General features: G+C 34.7%; 1 protein-coding gene across 1 annotated transcript in view; it reads left to right on the top strand.

Annotated features, from left to right (window-relative positions):
* Nucleotides 1-18,500, top strand: part of LRP1B (LDL receptor related protein 1B) — a 1,597,029-nt gene that overhangs the window by 1,398,451 nt on the left and 180,078 nt on the right. The window contains exons 60-62 of the mRNA XM_074363587.1: nucleotides 113-312; nucleotides 15,530-15,718; nucleotides 16,570-16,718. Coding sequence (XP_074219688.1) covers nucleotides 113-312; nucleotides 15,530-15,718; nucleotides 16,570-16,718 — 538 coding nt within the window. The remainder of the gene's footprint in view (nucleotides 1-112; nucleotides 313-15,529; nucleotides 15,719-16,569; nucleotides 16,719-18,500) is intronic.

The following is an 18,500-nucleotide window of genomic DNA, read 5'->3' as shown; positions in this document are numbered from 1 at the left end:
AGAGAGATACAAGAATTAATTTGCCACTAGCTGTGCAAATAAGGGAGATATCGTATGACGTTTTACTCCCTGAGGGTCTGTAAACAACATGGCTGTTGATTTTCCTTTCTAGGTATTTGTACTGGATTGACTGCTGTGAATATCCTCATATTGGCCGTGTTGGAATGGATGGAACCAATCAGAGTGTTGTCATAGAAACCAAGATTTCTAGACCTATGGCACTAACAATAGATTATGTCAACCATAGACTCTACTGGGCTGATGAAAATCACATTGAATTTAGCAACATGGATGGATCTCACAGACACAAAGGTTGGTGCAGCAGAGCAGATGATTCAGTGTTTTACAAGGGCATAAAATACCATTTAGAAAAAAATACGTATATTTATTTTATATACTTTGATCAAATACATTCTTAATTTAAGATTACATTATTATTTCCTTTGTGACAACACTGGTAAATAAGAATTAGATGCTTTTATTCAGAACTTCTACAATCATGCATAAAAATCACTTTGACACTGTCAATGTTTTCTCTGTGCTTTTCTAAATAGTTTTTAATAGTAAATGGACAATATTTTTATAAGTTAATACATACATATTAAATGAATTGAATAATCCTAATTGAATTGACACAGAATATTTGCTTTTAAAAATAAGGCTCTTGTTGTCTGGTAGGTTTTTGTTTTGTTTTTTTTTAAATAGTAAGTGAAAGTATAATTCTTTAAAGACAGTGAGGTAAGAATTTAACACTTATCAATTAGACAACATACATGATTAAGTTTATTGTTATCTAATCAACAACAGCAACAAAAAGTAGCATGAAAAAACAGCTTTCAAATTAGAGTAACATTTAGAAAATAAGTTGGATATGAATAAATATTAAATTCTACAGATATTTTATTTTTCTATTTTTTACAACTCTCAGTGGATTATAGAACTCTAAATATAAAACAAATGGATGAAGCAATTGGATATGAGGGAGGTAACACTAGAATTAGGGATGGGGAAAAATCCTAGAGAAAAAATAGCTGAGGATGAGGGAATTGAAATGAGCAAATGAGGACATAATAAAGAAGAATGGGGTATAGATGAAGATGACATGGATGTAACAGAAATCACGAACAATTCAAAGGAACACTCAAAATATTTCAGATGTAGGTGGCTTTTTAAAGATTAAATTTTTCCCAGAATGAAAGAGATAAATGAATTTTTATCAATCTATAGTGACCTAATGTCACTTTTGTTACTGATGTTTTCATCTTCAAATATCTTGTAAAGTGCAAGTTTCACAGAGAGATCCCAAATAAAGCCTGTGCATCAGTATGGTTTAGCTTAGCAGACTGCTTTCTTCTCTGGCGGTAAGCTTAGATCAAAACCCCTGGAGAAAGGAAAGAGGTGAGATGTAAGGGAGGGTTATTGATAATTTAGTCCTGTCAGGTGAAGCCCTGCAAATGTATGCCTGTATGGAAAAGGATGAAGCCACTGAGTTTTAAAAGACTGCAAAATAGAAGTGGGGAGGGGCAATTATAGGGGTAGGGGATGTATAAAATAAATAAGCTACAAGGATGTATTGTACAGCCCAGGAAATATAACCGATATTTTATAAATGGTGTATAATCTATAAAAATAATTGAATCACTTTGTGTACACCTGAAAATAATATAAAATTGTAAATCAACTATACCCCAATGAAAATAAATTTAAAAATAAATAATAAGGGAGGTAAAAGTCACTAAAGTCACACCACTTCATAGTTTTGCCTACGTCCTTCTCATTTGATGTTTAAACAAATACAGCCTTCTAACTAAAAATACCGACAGAAAGCTTTTAGAGGTCCTTTTTTAAGGGTGGGAACATTGAAATATGTATGACAAGTGTAGTTGGATGAGTCACTTACTTAGGTGTTGGCATTCCAATTACAGAGATAAAGAAACTCATCAAAATGCAATTTGAATGAAAAATTATGTAAAGATCACTGTAGGGTTTTAATTACAGCAGAAGTAATGTTGACAAATCAAAATTACACTTTGCATTCAGCAGTCATATCTCCTCAGAAGAATCAATAATGAAATGTTCTGCAACATTCTAAGATGATGTAATTGAAAGTTTTACTGTGGCAATCAGTATTTTCTCCGTGTAACTATTTTTAGCATGTATACAAAGTGCCAGGTTATTGTGAACATATCATTTTGTGCTAAAATTTCACTGTAAAATACAATTTAAACAAGTTTTGGCTAGATAGGTGAATATTTGAAATATATTCCAGCATCACATATTTGCCTATTTTCGTTTGAGCCTTTGTGTTTGAATAACAAAAGCTCTAGCTAAAAATGTCTATTAGAAACTATTGATTCCATCCCCTCCCCATTATTTTAAGATAATGACAGATATGTAGGTGACTAATGCTTTGAAAACTTAATACAAAATTAAATGCATATAAATGAAGTGTCTTTCAGTCATGGTACTGGTGGTGACTTTGGGTAGATGGACATATATAGTGAGAAGGGAAACTAATTTACTAAAAAGTAAACTACTAACTGAAAGATATTCAATTATGGTGTTATTAACATTTTACAATTTGGTTTTGAAAATACTTTGAGGCTCAAGGAGTGAGAAAAGGAAAGTGAAAGAGTGGCTGCCTTCAGAAGCGTTTCCTCCTGAAGGCTTTCTCAGAAAGACTAATGAAAAATTCATTGTCTATTAGGCATCTGCCAATATCTGAATGCAAGCCAACACTTACGGGTGGTTTCTAATGAGCTACTAATTGTAGACAGCCTGAATTATGCCAACTCCACAGCCAATGAAAGAAGAGTCATCCATTTGCCATGTTTGTAAAGAGGAACAGGATTTTTCTGCTCCTTGCTTTCATTCACCCCATGAAAACATAAGAAGTACTGTGGTTCTCTAGTTGCATCTTTGGAGGTGGAAAATGAGACTTTTATAACAATAATAACTTCTGTATTAATTTGGTCACTGATGTCTTTTCTCTCTTAACCAGACTAGTATTATTGTTCTCATTTATTCTATTAAAACTGGAGCCATAGCTTATCAAAAGAATGGGATATGCCAGTCATGACAAAGTAATTTGAGAATATGAAAATTTCAGAATTATGATTCTTTTTCATACATCAAATTTTAATGATGGAGAAAAACTAAACCATGAATATGACTTTACAGTTTAGAATGTTTATTTCCCAAACATGTTCAGGTTTAAACCATACAGTTTTTCCATAAATGAAGCATTATTTCATTCTCATTTGTCCAGCCTAAGAACTTCTGAAAGTTCTGAATTCTGTGCCCTAAGCAATAGATCAGATTACCTCCAAGGTCCATGTGACTTGAAATTTGCTTGAGAATTTATACCCATCTTTCTCTGCTACTTCTTCTACCCCAACCAAGTCCAAACACTTCATTGTAAAATTTTTTTAAAAAGAGAGAATTAGTCAGTTTGCTCTTTTAGGAATATTTAGGTGCAATCTTAGTCACATGAATCTTCCCCTAATGCCTGTGTGTATTATTCTACTGGGTTTTAGCACAATAATTATATATTAATATGATATAATATAATAATACCATAGAATAGTTTATATATTACTGGATAACTGAGACAGTTTATTTTAAATCAGATTTTCATTGTTCATTTTTAAAATTTCTCTGATTTCTTTTTTTTTTTTTTAATGATCTGCCCATTCATTCATTCATTCATTCAACAGTCACTTAATGATGTCTCTTTCTGGGCCACGTATTCTATGAGGCCCTGAAGTTAAAAAGATGAATAAGTCTCTGTCTTTAAAGCAAATACAATTTAATGGGTGGTGGGGAGGGAAAAGAACTGATGTGCAGATAAAGGCATAGATTAGATTGGAGTTAGAAGCACATGTACAATATTGCCAAAATGTAGGAAGGACTAGGCAAGCCTTTGGTGAAGTGATGGGAGCTTTGAAACATCTGAGAGATGTAGGGCAAGCTCTCCATATGGAGAACTTGTAGGAAGGATTCATCGCACAGAGGGAACAGCATGTGCAAAGATGTAATAGAGTCTTGAAACAGCAAGGGGTTTACACAATTTGTAAACTGGAAGCCGTATAAGAGGAAGATAATGACACTAGATGAACAAGGGCAAATTGGGGCCAGATTGTGACAAGCCTTTTATGCTAAGTAATTTGGAATTTATCCTTTAGGTCATGGAGAGCCATTGATGGCATTTAGTTGATAGACTGCTATTATTAGATTTGACAACAGCATGGAAAATGTAAGACCCTGGAAGGGCAACCAATTTAGAGGTTGTTAAGATATTTTAGGAGAAAATGTTGAAGTGATTATAGTTGTGGAAATGGGGGTAAAGTGTTACATTCAATAGTTATTTAACAGAATAAAGAGGATAGATTTGTAAACTTGAAATAGCAGAAATATTGGTGGTTGAGTTGCAGATATTAAGTGAATGATTTATATTATCCACTTGGCTAGGGGAAAGTAACACAGTTTTGATCACTTATTAATTTCACATATATCTGTACATTTTTTAAGGAAATAAAAAGTACCAAACTAAGTATAACTGAGAGATTCTTCTTGCAAAGCTCTGTTTTGATGAGAGATAGATTTAACAAGAGGCTCAGCATCAAAGAAATTCTAAGGAGATGGTTAAACACTATTGTATATTTCCTTAGAAGGCATTTCTGAACACCTCATAATTTACCTAGAAGAAAGATTGCAAATGAATGAATCTCTCTCCTCCTCCTATCTCCTGAGATACAAAATACGTCCAATGAGAAACTTGGCAATTTCAGAGTGCTCTCCAGACTGAAATGCTCAGATTTTAAGTTTAGATCTGTTTTTATGCAAAAACAAAACGATTCTAAATATATTCTAAACACAATGATTCTAAATAATCATACTCTTCTTATAGGTCTGTGTATTTGGGACTGATTTCTTACCACTCCCTCCCAAACTACAACTCCCCTCAGGGGATTTTAGGCTTTGATTTTGGATGAGAAGTTCTCAGCCTTTTGCTAGAGGGCAAATCTTTGAATGAAATTATCTTCTTAGACTGGAGAAAGAAAACCCTTAGGATCTTAAATGAAGCTTGAGGAACCTAGGGATGAGGGTGAGTGGGGGTGGAATCCACTGCGAGAAAGCTTTTTCACCCTGAAAAGTGTGGGTAGCTTCCCTGGGTCTCAGTTACCTCATCCATAGAAATAGAGTTTCAGAAAGAATGACATCAAAGGGGCATTCCTGAATACAAAAGTTACTAACATCTTTTAAAGTCGAATACTTTGAACTTATCAAATCAGTAAGAGAGGAGAAAACCTATGTTCTTGAGCATGACATCTTATTAGATGTTTTGCACTTACTGTTTTTTAAAGTATCACTATCATCATCATTATTACTGGCTTTCAATGGAAATTTCTTAGCCTGCTCCTGGGGTTCCAAGAACTGGAACCATCCCCTTATAAACTCATATTTTAGTAGAAGTCATACTCATATTTCTGTTTAGTGGAAGCCTACTGTGTTCAAGAAACTATGCTTGATGCAATACATGCTTTTTTTTTTTAGTCAGTTCATTAATGAACACTATGAGATGTGTCCATTAAAGCCATTTTGCAGCAAAGAAGTAGGTTTCAAGAGATTAAGTAATTTGTCCAAAATCAAATAGCTTGTAATTAGGGGAGTCAGAATTTGAACCCAGATCTAACTGATTCCAAAGCCTGCTTTCTTTCCTTTCTCTACACAGCTTCCTTGTTTTTGAACAGATAATTCACTGAAGATCTGCGTTTGCTTGTTACAGTTTCTAACAGCAACAGTTACAGCATAAAAGCATACATATACAAATAAGGGTATATCCATACTTGAATTTCTTCAGATTGATTTAAATAGTAGACGCAGGTAAATTACAAAATATATGAGAAATTAATAAACAAAAAACTTAAGCCATCAGAACATAATTACTGTAAATGAAAGCATATTATTTCATTAAATCCAATTTGTGGGTGTGTAATTTGGGGGAGTGAGGAGAACAATCATGTTGCTTAAAAATGTACCCCTTGCTTTAGTGGGACAGTTTGATGCTGCTGTTTGCTGTTTCAGACTAACTACATCTCCTGCCTGTGTGAACACTTTTAAATCTTATTTGAAAATTCATGTCACAGAATTTCTGAAATTTGACCACTGCAAAGATCTTTCGTCACTGATACTATGCATTCCAAAAAGTATAGCCTTCTCTGAATGGAATGTCTATAAAACAGGTTACAAATATCTCCTGAGAAAAATTTCAGCCCTAACCCCATCTTCCTTAACTTAGAAATCCTGTTTTCCATTTAATGAAAAGAAAATTAAATAGCAGAAAATTATATTTAGGTCAAGATTTCATTCTGACTGCTTGTATCAAAATATGTAAATTCAGGTTGAGTTTTCCTTATTTATTGTTAGTTGCCATTGAACTTGAGATGTCTTAGAGTGGTAGTGTCCTAAAACAAAAAGACTGAAAATGCTGTGTGAACGGTAATAAAAAAAGGGTAAACTAAGAAAACCTTATCTTTGACCTTGAGCTTTAAAACTTAGGTATATACATATTTTTGTTCTAGGTATATACATATTTTTTCAGACTAGTCTTCTTGGAGTCACTGAGTGGCTGAACCTTGTGTTAAATCAGTTGGTCGTATATCTATTTTATCCAGTATACTGGAAAAATATATACTCATAACTGCTAATTTCTCTGAAGAGTAATCATTGGATATGATTCTAAACTATAGCTTATCACTGAACTGTCTTTTATTTTGTGGAAAAATTGTTTAAAATTTCATACAATTATGTTGACTATGCCTCTTCATTTTTTTCTGTACTCCTGATGGTCCTCATATTGAAGTGTCAGCGTTGTAGTCCAACTCTGTTGTTTGTTTATGGCTCTGGAAATGCAGTTTGTGTTGTGAGGGGGGCAGTTCTGTGTTTGGATTTAAAATTCCATATCATAACCCATGCAGTGATCATCTGATTAACGTTGGGAAAAGAATCCAGATATCAGCATGCTGCTGGTGAAGTAGCAGAAATATATTTAAAAGGTTTTGTTCTGACGGGGGAGAAAACACTGAAAAAGACAAAGGGAGTATTTTGTGCTCATATATCCTGAAACTCAGTCTCTGTGGCATTTAGGTCTTTAGAAAATGTAAATACCCACTGAAGCCCACCCAAAAAAGGGAAAGAATCTAATAAACACCACAATCCAACTTTGCAGTATTCTAGAGTGTTTCTTTCTTGGTAAGATATTACATTTTAGTACTTTTGAAAAAAATTTTTCCTGTCATTCACAGTCCATTACAAACGGTAGACTTCACAGGCTATTTTATGCCAACGGTGTTGATGTGCTGCTGTTTACAATACAATAAAAGTTAATGGAAGGGAGCAAAATACAATTCAGTTACTATAGAAATGAACCAGTAAAATAAATTGAAATTAACTACCATTTCTAAAAAGACTTAAAATTTCTATGTCAATCATGTCTTTCACTTTTGTCCCTTGAATAGAACACGTTATACTGCGTATATGTTTAAATAGATTATTATTTTGCAACTGTTACATGTGTTTCATACAGTTTTAAAATATAATTCTAAGTATTACCCTAGTATGAGTTTTCAGCCACTTTACAATGTTATCCATCCCAAACATGATGTGGTGCAGCAAGGGAATCACTAGATTTCATTTTGGTCCAGGTTACTCTCTAATTTAGGCAAGTTGCTTTGCCACACGATAGTTCAATGTTCTTATCCAAAAAATAGGACTTCTGGTCAATCAGTGATTTTCTAACACTTCTTAAAGGAACTGACTCAGTTTGGCACTGGAGCAGAGGAGGACTATTCTGTCAGTTCCCTCAATTTCCCCTAGTTATCCCCAGGGCTACTAGAGCACATTTGAAGATGCTTGTAATATGTTACACTCTTCTGTTTTATTTTAGATGCATGTGTATAATTATAGGAATGTGGGAAGGCCAGATACTAAATTCATGTCAGTGGCTCTACTTGATATCTGTCCCAAAGGCAAAGTATTTTATAGTCTTGAACTTTCATGAGGACTCTTTAACAAACACATTGCTAATGCATATGTATGTGGAATATCATAACTCATATTTAGCACTGATGGTCAGTTCTGAAAACACATTTCCAAGTATCTGTGAAGTTTGTATCACCAGTAGAAAAATCCAGAGAGTTTCAAAGCAACTGGAATATATATTTAGCAAGTGCATGAAGCAGTGTTGCTTGGTTTACCTCAGGGACTGGCAACCAGTGTCATCACTGAGAGAAGATTTTTATAGGCACAGTCTAGTTTTCAAAATAAAGGAACTATGATTTACATTGTCTGCTTTATAAATCCTCACAGTCATTAACAGAAATTCTCTTTTAGATGTTAAAGATTAAAGTGGCCATACCTGACCTTACATTATGAATAATTTAAAGATGTATAGATGAGAGAGGGGAAGAGATTACATTATATTAAAATTGAATATTCCTTATCTATGTAGAGAGTACACATTGTTGAAGGTGACAAAGTGGACAAAAGGAGGCAAGGGATACTTGGAAAGGATGGGCAAAGGATGCCTTCAGCCTTTTAATAATGACTCTAAAGAAGAGCTCTAAATAATTTCTAAATTTTGCCTCATACATTACATTTAATTCAAAAAGTTATACATTTAAGTGTCCCACTGTAAACTACTGCATTAAGGAAGGACATATAACTGTTGTTTGGACATTTGATCAGTGTCAATATTTAAAAGCAGCCTCATGTAATAGATTCCCAGGTAGTTCAGCTCATACCTGCTGTGCACAATGACTTATGCTAATCGAAGAACTTCGTTTGTCCTCCTCTTCAAGGTCTCAGTGGTGGGTGGACTTTTGGAAAGATCATATTTTTTATTGGAAAAAGTAAATTTTGAACATTCCGTCATAATATTTGGCATTGTTGGCTATCGTTAGTGTTTCTGCCATTTCTTAATGCTTTTATTGCTTTTGAGCAGTGAACTTTGGATCCATTTGCCTGAAGTTTTATTTATAGTCCTGTTTCCATTAAGCAGGGTTGTATTAAAGGATAGGCAGGAAGAGTGTTCACAGAGGCACAAGTTAAATTAGCATTTTGTAGCCTGTTGTAGATGGTTCTAAGGAAATCACTATTTTAAAAAAGATTCTGCAAACAATAACCCTGAAAGGGATGCATAATTACTGACAAAGAAATGTCCTTGTCCCTAAGGTTACGTAAATCATACTCTTTTTGATGGAGCATTTTAACTAAAACTGCTGACTCAGCAGAGGATTCTGGAAATTATTATACTGCGGCCGTTCTCCCCTCCACCTACTCTTCTGTTACTCTTCTAAACTAGAAACCGTTATTCACCCACATACGCACCACTGTCGGGAATCTTCCGCTTTCTTTGACTTATTGAACCGCTTTCTTCCATCATCTAAATTTATCATCTGTTTACCAGCCTACACTCCTTTTGTCACCTTTGATTAATTTCACATCATTTTTAAATATGGTCTGTTTTCCTTGTTTCATTTCTTCCTTTTTGGTTTCCATGTTCTTCTCCTCTGACTCATGCTCTGGCTTCTGTACATTAGCTTATTGTATATTATCCTTCCAGAACGTTATCAGGGGAACTTGTTAGTATCCATGTATCTCAGAGGAGAGCATTCATGAGCATCCTGGTCTTCTCTTCTGAAGACAGATGTTTCAGTCAGGTTAATACCGCCTAGCGGATGGCTGTCGTTGATGGGTTTGATCAGGGAAGAGATGTGTGAGATGGAAAGCAGTATTGAAAATGTTCATTGGAGGGAGTCCCAGTTTTCCTACCTCTGCCTCTTTGTCACGGGATGCACTAGAAGGCTGACTTCTGTGGAGTGCATCAACTCAGACTCTTTTACCTTCCAGCCTCAAGTTGGATTTAAACTATGGGAGGCATTGGCAAGAGATTAGATAATGGAGTAAGGAAGAAGTCAAAATATTTATTTATCCCCTTTCCCTCTGTACCCAACCACAGCGGTTTAGCAGTGGCTGAGTTCCTTCACCTCATGTCCTCTGCATTTGCTAGGTGGCTCTTTTTCCTTAGCTCCAGCCTTTACCAGCTTCTGGTAATAGACTGAGGAAAAAACTTAATCCTTCCTTGCCCATGCCCATACCACACCTCTGTAGATTATTATGAGAAAGATGATGTAGCCACCTGTCATACATGAGACTGACTTCTTTCAATTAAATTCATTTTGATTATCATTTTAAAATGTGTTCTCTGTTTACTACAAGAAGCTTGACTGATACAAAAGAGATCGACAGAGTTTAAAAATGAGGAAAATTAGACTAATTTTGCAGTATTTCAGGTGTGAGGGAGTGTGAGCCCTTACTTGGGGTAATGGCACCAAGAATAAGAAAAAATGGAGAGTCTTAAAATAAATTAAGAAGCAAAATATGATAGAATTTAATATTTGATTTGATATTCTTGTTAACTTTAAAGTTTTAGGAGATTAAATTTCCAAACCACCAGTTGTAGGGTGAAGGCCAGGTTGATCTTATTGGAGCCTTCAGATGTACCAAACAATACATAAATTCTTTATAACTAAAAAAAAAATAGATAAATATTCAGATTACTCTAATCTTGATTCCTTCATAAAAATAACCACTGATTTCGGTGGTTGCGTTCTATGAACTTTGTTTTTCTTTGAAAATATTTATAATAATTTTTAAATAATAAAATTAAAATTTGCTACATTTAACATTTTAAAATAACATTTACATCTTTAAAGTAAATAAGGAAAAAAATGGAACATTAATAGTAAAACTTTTATTTAAGTAACCCACTAGGCAAAGTCATGTTGAATCTGCCGTTATCCCAGTGTAATATCTTATGCATAACACACACTACAAGATTTTAACTTAACAAAAGATGAGTACTGTGTTATTGGTGCAATTCATTCTCAAGTATTTAAACTAGATTAGGCTGAAATACAAAATTAGATTGGTATTATCCAGGAATATACTTGTTTAACATGATAAATGCTATCCAAAAATGAATAATCAAGTGTATTGTAATAGAGTATCTCTAACTTTGAGGCCGCAGTTAAGCCAAAAGCATATTCTGGATTTCCACTTTTTCTATTTACCGTTAATTACTAGGAACCTTCCCAGGATAGCATCCAACTTGACTAAAAGAGAAAAACTCCACAAAAGAGTATTTCTTTGATTTATTTGTTGCCAAACATCAACTCCTTTCTTCTGATACATGTAGTCTATGAAATAAAAATTAGGAGCTTAGTGCTTGAGTGGAATGCTGGAAACAGTACAGCAAATAATGCTCTTATACAGAATTGAGGCCTAACTACAGAAAGCAGCTTTAGAATCAGTTTTAAATATATAATAAGTACCCGTTAAACCACAGCCCACATGACAGTTCTGTTTTTTCTGTACTTGTTGTATGTGTCTACTTCATACTTGTAAAATGAAAAGGTTCCTTAAATTTATTTTTCACATTTCTCTTTTAATTAAGCAAAGGCAGTCTTATGTATGACAAGGGTCATATTATTTTTCTCATAAAAAGGATAACCACTACCATTTTGAGAAAACATTGACTACTTTTACCATAAAATCAACAATATCTTAGTATTAGTAAGAATTTATTTGTTGAATGTTATTCTCATGCCATCATGTTTCATGTTTCTGTTTTATATATAATTTATTTCGTCAGCCCCACTGACTGCCAAATGACCTTGTGAGACATCTTTTTTGTTCCTCTGTTTTACATATATGTATATGTAATACATATATATGTATATATTACAGATATGTTATATACACCCACACACCTAATACATGCATGCATGTGTATGCACGTGTGCACACACACATACACACACACATACACACACATGTGCACACACACATATCTATAAGGTAAAAATAAGGAAATAAATACAGAAACAACCAGAAGTGAACAGTTTTATTTTTCTCATTCTGAACCGAGCATGTTTCTTATACCAAAATATATTATGCTTCTGCTCAGAACATCTAATTTACTCTCAATGTAGGTTGAACTCTTCATAAGTTGATGGAAAAACAAACGCAGCATTTATTTATTTATACTTATCACTTACCAGTAAATAGATAGCCAGTTTTTCACAGCAACTTCAGCAGATAGTCAAATAACTGTTGCAAGAGATTTAGGTCCTAAGGAGGAAATAAGGCATACTGCCAAGTTATGGACCAAACCCCTGAAAAGGCAATGTGGAAAGAGTTTTGTGTGTTTATTTTGCTTCCTTTTGTTTTGCTTAATTTGTTTTGGCATTGGTCATGGCATTCAGGGACCATGTCACCGTGCCTCCAGGAGTAGCTTGTTGGAGCCAGTGTAGAGATACAGATGTATGAGACTCGATTTCTTTGTGTTAATGTAAGTTAATGTTTTCACTTCATTTATTTCCTCTAGAAGGAGTACTCTGGTGGTTGTGTTTGATGCTTGCTGTTTGGGAAATAAGCATGTTTACCAAAGGAACGGGCCTGAAGTAGGCTTATAAAGCTATATCCTGTTCTTCTTTGTCAATGTCAAACAAGGAATTGACTCAAACAGATGGTCTCTGGGCAAATGAATGGTCTCTCTTCACTTTGAGCTGACTTTTCTACATTCTCTAGACATTCAGCTATGTGCCATTCTTCTTTTGAAATAAAGGTTCATCTTTCTGATCTGCATACATTTATACTGATTGCTTGATACCAGAAAGTTTCTGGTGGGCAATCACTGCAAACTTAGAGGTAGCAAACTTGCCCTGAACTTAATTGCCGTGTGTCCGAAAATCATACACAGTGTAATTGCATTCAAGTAATTAAATAAAATGATTTTCACATGGAGCTTATGAAATGAGCCCCATTGTTTTATATACCTGTATCAATTTGCTAAGGCTACCACCAGCTTGGAGGATCAACCAACATAAATGTATTTGCTCACAGTTCTGGGGGCTGGAAGTCCCAGATCGAGACGTTGGCAGGTTTGGTGTCTCCTGAGGCCTCTCTTTCTTTGGCTTGTAGATGGCTGTCTTCTTGCTGTGCCTTCATACGGCCTTTCCTCTGTAGGTACACACCCTGGTGTTTCTCTCTTCTTACAAGGACACCAGTTACACTGGGTTAAGTTCCCACTCGTAGGATCTTATTTGATTATCCTTAGGTACCTCCTTAAAGACTCTATCTTAAAATACAGATATATTGGGGTCTAGAGCATCAACATAGCAATTTTGAGGGAACGCCATTCAGTTCACAACCCCATTTTACCCTACTGGGATGGCTTTCTTCAAGGCAGTGCTAGAAGATAAAGTGGCAAAGAACTTAGCAGCCAGCAAATCCCATTTAGTTTCAAATACCAGTAACTTCAGTCACTAGTTTTCTCCCTCCCCTCTGGTCAAGTTACTTAAGTTTTGCAGATCTTAGCTTTTTTATCTGCAAAGTGAGGTCAGCTGTTGCACAACAGAGTTGTTGTGAGTATTAAATGAAATAAGGTGTATGAAGTAGACATCCTATTGCAGGGTTTCTCAGTCTCATAACTGTTGATACTTATGCTTGATAATTCTTTGATGTAGAACCAGAATAGCCTCCCCTACCTATTGAGAGCCAACGGCCTACTTCCTGGCACCCAAGAGCTGAATAATTTTCAGATATGGTTACTTACTGAATAGTTAAAAAGACTATGTTACTTTGAGATGCAAAAAGGCAAATTCTTACCATAACTTTATTTTTTGTATAGAAATTGATTGAATCTCTGGTGGACTGAGATTTTTTTTAAAGTGATGATTAACTTTTTGAGTCCATATTTAATGATAAATTACTTCCTTGGCATCTAAGGAAATCGGAATTTAATATTTCTGAGACTTTCCACTTTTTCTGCAGATTTTTATTTTATTTTGAAAATTTCCACACGTACACATATGTTGAAAGATTGTTATAATCACTTGTCACCAGGATTCACCCAGTTGTTGACATATTGGCACATTTGTTTTATCTTTCTGTAATGAATTTATATAACCAAAGGGGGAGAGCAGGCATAGTTTGTATAAATAACTCAGACACGACTCACTCTGGTAGAATGTCCTGCTTTTCATCTTTGTATTCAGTTCTACTTATTATTGCCACAGCGGGCTCCATGTCTGAGAGTACATAGATGATAACGTTTGTGTATTTGCATCACAAGTGTGCACATCTGGATTTTTCTTGATTTTTACATCCTTCATATGCATAGCGTCTGTTCTGAGTTAGAATTCTGGCTAGACACTATATTATTTATAGTAGTCAATGGCTTAACATTATTTGAAGGAGCCTTATTTTATTTCTTTATTTCTATTTTCTATGAATCATAGTGAATTCTCTGGGCACTTTTGGCCCATCTGGGTAAAAATAACAGCTTGGTATACTTAATATTTCCACTTCTGGTTAACAATATAAATTTATGTGGCATTTTAAAAATAAGGCTGTAAATCTCCCTAGGAAAAGTGAATTGTGTTTTAAATTTTGCTAGTTTTTCAGTTACTACTGAATGAGGAATATGCCAAACATTAATTCTCAGTCATTAAAATCTAATCTATAAAAAAAATTACCTGACTTACAGTACCCTTTTATATTAATGAACATTTTGCAGAAATTCTAAAAGTAGACCTGAAAATTAATACAGAGAAATGTATTGGAATGTTTGTGCAAATTAGGGAATTCCCATTTTCTTTATTTATTTCTTTTTTTTAAAAAAAAGTTGGAGAAACTTCTATTACATTTTAAAATTATTGAACTTCAAACCACCAAACAAATTTATTAAATCTTTTTTTATCTGATAGGACCCTGGAATCTCTTGAATGAAAAATTTACATTTTTGATGCTCAATCTACTATTTACATTTAAACCTAGTCCTATAAGGAGGGTTTAATTATAAGACAATTTCAGTCTGCAACTAAGCAGTGTTAATTACTGTTAAATTGCATCATACATTTGTTATCTGTTACATTTATTTTTCTCTATCCTTATCCCAGCTTATTTTCCAAATAAAATTACTCTAAAATCTCAGTGACTAAAATGGTTAATAGTAGGCTTAAAGTCACTCCATCTCCAGATAGACGGACATTTCATCCTGGATATGTAATTTAGTCTGTTTAAAAGTGGAAGAAAGCAGTACAATGACCTGTAGATTTAAGGAGGATCTAAGTTAGGAACAACTTGATGGAGATACACACATATATATCTAATTTTTTTAATGTTGGATATTGCTTGTTTCTGGTGAAGCAGCCGTGACTCTTGAGCAGGATTGCATTTTCTTCCCAGTGGTTGAACCAAGCTAAATCTGAGCAAAGCAACCTGCGCCAGATCCTGCATTCTCTTAACCGGTGATAAAGAACCTTGCTGGCCTGACAGGTTGTCTCAGCAATTATTCACATGAAGTTCTCTAGCAGTTGTGTCTGTCAGCCCATGTAGTATTGAATATTTTAACTGGCAGTCTTCCAAGACTGAACATTAATCTTACCATCTCCTATTACAGTCCCTAATCAAGATATTCCAGGGGTGATTGCACTAACATTGTTTGAAGACTACATCTACTGGACTGATGGGAAAACCAAGTCACTCAGCCGTGCCCATAAAACCTCGGGAGCAGACAGACTCTCACTGATTAACTCATGGCATGCCATCACAGATATCCAGGTGTATCATTCTTATAGACAACCTGATGGTAATTATTCTTTCCATGATTTCCATAAATGCATCAACATCTTTAAGTAACATTCCATTTTTGTTTCCTTCAAGGTGAAGTGTAAATTTATTTTTGAGAAAGATCACCAGATTCCATTACTTAGTGTGATTGTGTAGAATGAATTCATTTAATATCAAATATTGCTGTTCAGGGATATGGTTAGAAGCTCAATAAGAGTACAAGGAATTATTGATTTGTTGAAATCATTTTAAGCCGAAATAACAATAATACATGTAGTTGGAGAAGTGAAGACTATATTCTTGAAATAATTTATATTTACAAAATAGTCACAGGATCCTAGTTTCTGGAATGCTGGGTGAAAGGAACTATGTTTAAGTAGCTCTAAGCCTCTAAAAATGAGAAATACATCAAATTTGCTTAAGCATATATCTAGTGGGAATTCCATGAGGTCATATGGAATAAAGTTTTAATTATTTTGCTTAAAACATGTATTTGCCTTAGAAAACAAAGCCACTATACTATTAGTTATGGATCATCATTTCATTGTTTTATTTTACATTTATATCTCTAAACTTATGTATATATTCATCCAAAATGTTTCTAATCTCTATTTTTCTGATGGACACTTTTTTCAACTAAAATACTTGCTATTGTAGAAATGCATTCTAATTATTCAAGGTAAAATAAATGTCATAAGATGATGAGTAGAATTTGTAACCAAATAAAACTGTATTTGTAATCTTGACGAGTTCTTGATTACAAAGTTCTATTCAAATACAAGCTTAAGCCTCCTAACTCTAATCCCATCTTACGTTATTGGTCTTGATTATGCTGCTTTGTTGTTGTTGTTGTTTCTTTCTCATCTGTAGTCTCCAGACATCTCTGTATGATAAATAACGGAGGTTGCAGTCATCTGTGCCTTTTAGCCCCTGGAAAGACTCACACCTGTGCCTGCCCCACCAACTTCTATCTTGCAGCCGATAACAGGACTTGCTTGTCCAACTGCACAGCCAGTCAGGTGAGTGGAGCTCTAGAAATCATTTCATGGCATGTGTGAGCAAGTAGTTACAGCGGCTTTGCCTGGGTTTTGTTTATTTATTTAAACCATTCTTGAAACGTCAGTTTTTGTTGTTGTTTGGAATAGCATTACGTAAGCGTTCCATACGTTGTAGAGAGGCTCACAGAGTAAAGGAAAGCAATCTGATGCATGTTGGTAAAATGGGAGTTTAGGAAGTACAAATAGAGGTCAAAAAGGAAAGCAAAAACAAAAGTGAAAACCATTCTTACACAGAACCACATGGAATAATGGTGCAAATCATGAATGGGCACAGCGAAGTGATCACCGGAGATCTGACCTATTCTGAGATATCAGGGTGGTCGAGGCACATGGTTGAGGTTAAAATACATGCAGTTTAAACAAACAGGAAAAAAATCTTCCTAGATAATCTGCTCTGTATCACTATCTCCACCTCTCTCTCATTCCTCAGGGTAAAAGATGTGGAAAAGATAAATTGATGGAAAGTAATTTTCTAGATACTTTTAATTGAAAAGTTATGTGATCTAAATAATTTCCTTTGAAACCTCTTTTTCTTCCAAATGTAATTATCTTCAGTAAAGATATCCCAGAGGTTAACTTTTCTGCTTAGTGGTAGTTGCATGGACTTAACTTTATTATTTTCAATTTTGAGCAACTGTCATATGACATTATAAAATTTGATTTTTGTTACATTTAACTATCTTAAGATAAAATTGTCAACGAAACCATGTGGTTCATTTTTTAAATGACTGAATTTATTCTTAGAATTCTATATTTTGAGTTTGCTGGTTTTCTAATTCTAGCAATGACATCATGGCAAGAGACTAAATTTCTCTTTGGATGTGCTTATTTTCAAGATGGAGAAGCTAATCCTAGCTCAACCTACCTCTCAAGTGGTGATTATAAGTATCATACATTAAAGAACTGTACAAATAAAAAAGATCTCACGTCTTCCAGGGAGCAGTAGGTATAGTGGTTAAGGGCCCAGAACTCTGAAGCCACACTCTCTACGACCATAACCTTGCCTCTGCTTTAAATTGGCTGGATTACCTTGGCTTTGTTACTTAACTTCTTGATGCCTCAGCTTTCTCATCTTTTAAATGAGAATGATATTGCTAGGCCACTGTTAGGAAGATTAGGTGGGAAAAGATCCCGGTGCATAGTGAGTGTTGTTCTTACCCTAGCCATCTAGTGCAACTAGGATGTACTTGAGTATGTGTGCAGCTAGTGTGACCTGCTGTCAGAGGGTTCTGACATCTGGGTGTAAGCACAGATCAGTCTCTATTTTCTTTACAAAGTATATTGTTTTGATAATAATCCCCTAAGTGTTTGTGTAAACAAAATACGTTGTTTTTTGAGAACTGGAAATTTAAGTCACTACGAGAGGTAAAATAAGCAAGCTGATTCTTCCCAGAGGTAAAATTTAAAGGAGAAATCACATCTTTAAAGATATTTAAAAATATAATTTCTGTTAATGCCGCTTAGTGTAGACGCATTTCCAGTTTTACCTCTAGGTTGTTCTGAAATACCCTCTGGTCCCTTGCTTTGGAGCAGTCCCCAGTCACTGTTCTGAGGCCCACATTGAGGCTGGAGGTGACTTGGCCCTAAGTGCCTAAGCCCCTCACCGTGTGGTGAGCCTCAGGAGCCCACTGGAGACAAAGTAAAGCCAAAGGATGCTTGACACACAAGCGAAAATCTCAAACAGCAGGACAGAGATAGTAAACCATCAGCATTGCTATTGTCATGAAAGGAATAAGATATTTC

Source organism: Camelus bactrianus, chromosome 5 (genome assembly GCF_048773025.1).
Source record: "Camelus bactrianus isolate YW-2024 breed Bactrian camel chromosome 5, ASM4877302v1, whole genome shotgun sequence".
Classification (NCBI taxonomy): domain Eukaryota; kingdom Metazoa; phylum Chordata; class Mammalia; order Artiodactyla; family Camelidae; genus Camelus; species Camelus bactrianus.
This window is presented reverse-complemented; position numbering and strand designations above follow the sequence as displayed.